Source organism: Cucurbita maxima, unplaced genomic scaffold, assembly GCF_002738345.1.
Source record: "Cucurbita maxima cultivar Rimu unplaced genomic scaffold, Cmax_1.0 Cma_Scf00038, whole genome shotgun sequence".
NCBI lineage: Eukaryota > Viridiplantae > Streptophyta > Magnoliopsida > Cucurbitales > Cucurbitaceae > Cucurbita > Cucurbita maxima.
In genome coordinates, this window is record NW_019272054.1 from 1,683,697 (window position 1) to 1,690,013 (window position 6,317).

The 6,317-nt window shown below is 34.0% G+C and overlaps 1 protein-coding gene across 1 annotated transcript; it reads right to left on the bottom strand.

Annotated features, from left to right (window-relative positions):
* Nucleotides 1–2,831: 2,831 nt before the first annotated feature.
* Nucleotides 2,832–3,901, bottom strand: LOC111468950 (transcription factor bHLH101-like). Its single transcript, XM_023114118.1, has 2 exons — nucleotides 3,551–3,901; nucleotides 2,832–3,491 (listed from the first exon to the last, which is right to left on the bottom strand). The coding sequence occupies exons 1-2, from the start codon at nucleotides 3,870–3,872 to the stop codon at nucleotides 3,460–3,462; spliced, it is 354 nt and encodes a 117-aa protein (XP_022969886.1). The 5' UTR covers nucleotides 3,873–3,901; the 3' UTR covers nucleotides 2,832–3,459.
* Nucleotides 3,902–6,317: the final 2,416 nt, after the last annotated feature.

Below are 6,317 nucleotides of genomic sequence, written 5' to 3' on the forward strand. Positions count from 1 at the left end.
TTAAAGTAATAGCACGGATCCTTTTCAACCATGTGAAAACCGCTCTTACTCATGAAGGAGTCAAAAGTCTCTAATAAGGTAAAAAACAGTTTCGGGAGGGTTGGAAATGTATAAAATGGTATAAAAAAATGCATATTGAGCCGAAGTGAGCTGCGGTTTGGGGTGGAAGCATGCGTCCTGCATGTGCGGTAGCTAGGAAACACGTGCGGTCACCACTTGAGTCAAGGTGTGGACTTCAGATCGGGAATACAGAGTTTAGGGGTCGCATGTCCCTCCGCTTTTGCTAAGTTCCTGGGTCGAGCAGGACGCACGTTTGACCGTGATTGGTATTTCTTGGGTTATTCGACTCGAATCTAAATCCAAACAATTTGACTCACAGACTTCGTCTTCTTGACCCGATTTCCAGAAGTTTTCCAACCCTTTCACTTTCTTCTCAAATCTGTCCCTCCGACGACACCCACATGGTTCTATCCGCCACTTGGGTTCGATTTGTTTTCTCATTCCACTACTTGTGACGATGTGGGATCTCACAATCCACCTCATTTGAGGACCATCGTTCTCACGGGCACTCATTCCCTTCTCCAATCAATGTGGGACCCTCCACTCTACCCCTTTGGAACCCAACATTCTTGTTGGCACACTGCCTCGTGTCCACCCTTTTTGGAGTCCAGCATCCTTACTAGCACACTGCCTCGTATCCACCCCATTTAGAGTCCAGCATCCTTTCTGGCACAACGCCTGGTGTCCACCCCATTTGGAGCCCAGCATCCTTGTTGGCACACCGCCTCGTGTCCACCCCCTTTGGGGCTTAGCCTTCTCACTAGCACATCGCCTAGTGTCATACTCTAATCCCATTTGTAACGGTCCAAGCCTACCACTAGTAGATATTGTCTTCTTTAGGCTTTCCCTTTCGAGTTTTCCGGTAAGATTTCTAAAACGCGTCTTCTAGGCAAAAGTTTCTACACGCTTCTTATTGTTTTCCTCTCCCAATCAATATAAAATCTCACCCCCAAAAGCCTCTAAAATCTCTTATTCAGCTAAAATAGAGAAGGGGGAGTGGTTCCAATTTCAATTACATTTTGGCTGAATTTTCTCATTTGTTCTTCAGAATCATACTCCTCAACTGTTTTGTTTTATTCCTGTCCAAAAAGACCACGAAAATGATATTTTGTGGTTTTTTTAAAAGAATGTCAGCCTTACGATTGTTACCCAAACAAAAGCCTCCATTTTTGATCGAAAGGTCCAGAAAAAATGTGAAGTCACGTGTATGGCTATTATTATTTTATTGTTTTTGTTTGGAATATGTAGTAAAATGGTAGACCCATTCAAACATAAGAATCTATGATACATATAATAATGGATCCCGTGTCTGTGGCTAACATATCAGCTCGAGAGGTATCCATAATTTCATAGTGATCATACCAACTTATCCTGCACCATATGATAAAGGTAGTGAAAGAAATCAAGACAGTTTGTCTTTAGAAGACAAGTCGAAAAGCATCCATTCCCATTCTCGTCTACAAAATTCTTGCTTCCTAGGTTCTCAAATCTTCCACGTCCTATCACTGTTGCTCGGGTTTCTAGTAATGCTTAAGCTTATACTTAAGCTATATGTTCCTATGTGTCGATACATAGCCTAAATCGAATGGTATAACGTATTGAAATACTTGTAAAAGTTAGGTTGGGTTAGTTTTCTTTGATCAAGTCAACCTGACCAAAGCAAAAATAGGGTGACAATTCAACCTTGCTCTACTTTTTACAAAAATCAAGAATAACTAACCTTTGTAACCAATGTGCTATGACTTTATTCGGGTAGATCAATTGAGTCTTTCCAATATACTTTTTTTTTCACTCACATGCATCCCAATAAAATTTCTACGAGGTCACCCGACATAAAATTACTCCAAGTAAAACACGCTTAACTCTTAACCATGAAGTTCCAATGACTAAACCACGAAAAAGAAATGTGTATTTTGTTGGTATAAGTAGTGATTTTCAATTCTTTTTTAAGTCTTTTTTAGCCATCATATCCTCAAGGTTGTTCTAATTCGAATGTGATCTCTATTCATTCATGTATTCCTCCTTTACTTTTGTGTCATATGTTTACAAGTTTCCGCTTTGGTTTATCCCCAAACTACATCTTACTGGGAGATGCACTACTTTGATACCATATGTAACGACCCATATCTAGGATTTGAAATATGGATTTGGCACATGATGGCTCCGACATTCTCCTATCCCCTGTGACATGGTCAGGTTACCCACTAATCGCTTCTTAATAGTGAAAACTATCCCCACAGACCAACACGAGTCATTCCAACATGTTTTTTTCTCACTCACATGCATTCCAAAAAAATTTATAAGAGAACACCCAACATAGAATTGTTCCAAGTAAAACACATTTAACCATGAAATTCCTATGATTGAGCCACCAAAAAAAATGTGCACCTTGTTGACACAGGTAGTGACTTTCAATTATTTTAATTCTTTCATAGTCATCCTATCTTTAAGATTACTCTCATATTTCAGATCATTTATATATCCCTCCTTTACTTAAGTGTCACGTAAAATGGGTCAACTAGAACTCCAAATTCCCATGTACCAAGATTTTGAGAGTACATGCATTTCATTAAGTCGACATGTTAAGTATTGTTTGAGGATTCGAGCGTTGAATGTGATGTAGAAAATCAGGAATGGAAGGATATAAACATCAAATCAGTCTACACCATGTTAGGATTTGCTGATGCTGAAGTCTAATACTTTGTTCTACATTCAATAATCGGTCCCTCATATACATGTTGTGTTCACATAAATAGTTTATGAACATCAAATCAGGAGGGAAATGGGCATAGATGATACTCATTGATAACTTGGTAGCTCCCACAAAGCCACACTCACTTGACATAGGGAACTTAGCCACCAGTGTACAACGAAACAACATTATACAAAGCCATTAAAACAATAACATCAGAATTTTAGAAAACATATCTCAACATTCACACAAAAACCTTTATGCCAATGAAGAAATTATTCAAAAAACACCATATTCAATAATTTTTCTAATCTAAAGGAACATATTCTAAATTGGTTAACTTATCTTGAAGCTTGGACACATCGATGCTTGGATAGCAGCCATCATTGTCAACAACTTGACATTCAATAGTATGAAGGTACCTTTCATTTACTTTGGTTGTAATGCAACTCAGAATTTCAAGCCCTTCGACGGCTAAAACTCGAAGAATGTCAGAGACAGGGAGCCTATGTTGGGTGGCTGTGTCTAAAACAACTTGAATTCCTAATCCATTTTTCGACCTCACCACCACCGAATCCCTCCGTGAGGAAATAAGCGTCTCCACCGTACCAACGGCCATATTTTCGTCGGAGAGGCTTTTCAGCTCGTCTCTTTGATCAGATAGTTGCTGGATTCTTGTCTGAATATATTGAATGTACTTAACAGTTTCATGCATGTGGTCGGATATGGAGCGCTTTCCCTATGACAAAAGAATGTTAATTTGTGAAAAAGATCATAACCCATTGAAGAAAATGGTACCTTGAATACCCTCAAGAGGGAGAAGAGAGCGAAGAGAGGAGTAAAGAGAGGACATTTCTTGTCTCCTTTGGCGCTCCACATCTCTATGCATAATCTTCTTCCTTTTTTGTTCGTTGGGGTTCTCATCGTTGGAAGCGATGGGCGGTGGATTTCTCCGGCTGCTTCTTTTGGACCTTTTGGACGCACTCTTATCATTCTCCAAGGAAGAGATGGAGGGGAACTGAGGAACAGAGATATTATCTATGCACGAAGAAATTGAAGGGAGAGGGAAGAGTTCATCTCCCAAATCAAATGAAAATGGTGATTCAATATTGAATTCCATTTCTTAAGCCCAACACAGATTAACCAATGTTGAAGGGTTCATGAAAATCATGTACAATCCTCCATTTATAACCATTAGTTTCTTAGCTCGACCAGCTAGTGAAAACTTAAAACAATTTATTTGTTATCTATCTATACTCATTAAACCATACTCAAATTATAATTATTATTAATTTTTTTAGTGAAATTAAAGTGGATTGTGATTATTATTTTTTTTTTCTTCTACAAAACTATAGAATAGTCGTATTTGTAGTATGATAAATTTTTGTATAGTAATTGACGATTACAAGAGTTTATATATTAATGATATTCATAAATATAATTATGTCAATAATATATATATGGTAGACAAGTCACTCTTTCACCTTTTCGTTTCTGTTTGCTTTTTAGAATAAAATGTACATAGGTTTCAAATATAGTTTTGTCCTTTAGAAATAATTTTGGTGATGGTGACAAAAGTATTAAAAAAAAAAAAAATTCTTCTTTTCAATAGTATAAGATTTTGTTAGCATTCTCACGAGTAGGCAATCAATCCAAAATCCATTCGAAATGTCTTATACATATTGTTTTAATTTATGTGGCTATCATAAACTACCGTGTATTCTTTCTGTAATAGCTCAGTCGATCAATCTATATCTCATTCAACATGTCTCATAGAAATTGACAATTCATTGTTCTAATTTATGTGGCTATCATAAACTGTCTTGTATTCTTTATGTAACAGTTCAGTCAATCAATCTCAATTTTATAAAGCATGTCTCGTAGAATTTGATGATTCATTGTTCTAATTTGTATTTTTTATGTGACAGCTCAAGCGTACTCCAGATATTGTTGGCTTTTCCTTTAAGTTTTTAAAATGGGTCTTCTAAAAAAAGATTTCCGCATACTTATAAAAAAAAAAAGATTTGTTCCCTTCTCAAACAATCGTGGGATCTCACACTTTCTTTATACTTAGATAAATTACAATCATCTTTGAGAAATTTTTAGTACCTCTTATTTCACATGTGATTACGAGTGTTATGTGGGATTCAATCACTAAACATAAAATATGAACAAATGACTAGAAAATTAAAGTATCTATATTGAGTTGTTTTTAATACTTTGATTCAAAAATGTCTTTAAAATGGTCTTTTAAAAAATACTCTTTAACGTCCACAAGTGTTTAAACATACCCTTAAGTTTTCAAAACTTTTATTAATACTCTAATTTTTTTAAAAAAACTTCATGAATTGAGGTGAGGTCACAAGGTAGGTCAGACCCTTCTCAGCTCTTATTAAAGCCTTGAGCCAACCAACCGTCAGTCAGAATCAAGAAAGTCTCTCCCCCTAGAGGTAAACCTATTCCATTGGTCTCCCAATTACATTGCCTCTCCCTCGAACACTTATTAGTTTATAAGCCGGAACGAACCCTCAGCCTAAAGAAAGAGTTGACTAGACTAGGTAATCTCAGCGAATAAAGGATAAGAAAAGTAGTTCAGGATAATTAAAAAATCAGGAGTATTGCTCTTTTACAGTTCAAGAATAAATAGTCAAAGGATCATTATGAATAAGGAGCGAAAGCTGTGAGACCCGTAGAGCGAAGGAGCGAATGTGTGAGACCAACCCATTTAATTTAAAAAAAAAAACAATAAATACTCCAAGTTAGTATCACCATTTTTTTTATTTAAAATAATAATAGTAATAATGATCAACGGTCATAAATTAATTTTTTTTCTTCATTTTTTAAATAATAATAAACTGTCATAAATTAGAATCTGTTTCTTTTTCTTAAATAATAATAATAATAATAATATAGTATTTTGAAAAGATTTCGCTTATTATAATAATTATTTTTATAAAAAGAAGGTACATATATGTACAAAATTAGTTTTATTTAAAAAAAAAAAAAAACAAAAACTCGGGTGACTGTTATTCTTTCAATCTACACGTGTAATCATTTGATTGGTTTATAATGGGAACTTAGTCGCCACATCATCATCATATTCGTTATTTTTTATTCAATTTGTTTAGGCTATTTCTTCCTTTAGCTTTTATTTGAGTGATATAAATTAAAGCACTAAAATTATCAGCCGTTTGTTATCAAAATATTAATTAATTTAATGATTAAAATTAATAATTTGAAATTAAGGGTAAAAAAAAAAAAATCCAACAATTTAAAATGTCTCTAAAATTAAAATATGATTAATAAGTTATCCATTTTTAATGTTGTATTTTATATGTTCTCTGATAAATTTAAATTATTTAAAAAATTAAATTGATATATTAAATATAAAATAAAATTTTATACGTAACTAGACCCTAAATCTTTATTTTATCTCTAAAATTAAGAAAAATGTTGAATAAATGAATAAATTTGAAAATTAAAGAGATGCAAAAAAAAAAAAAAAAAAAAAAAAAAAAAAAAAAAAAAAAAAAAAAAAAAAAAAAAAAAAAAAAAAAAAAAAAAA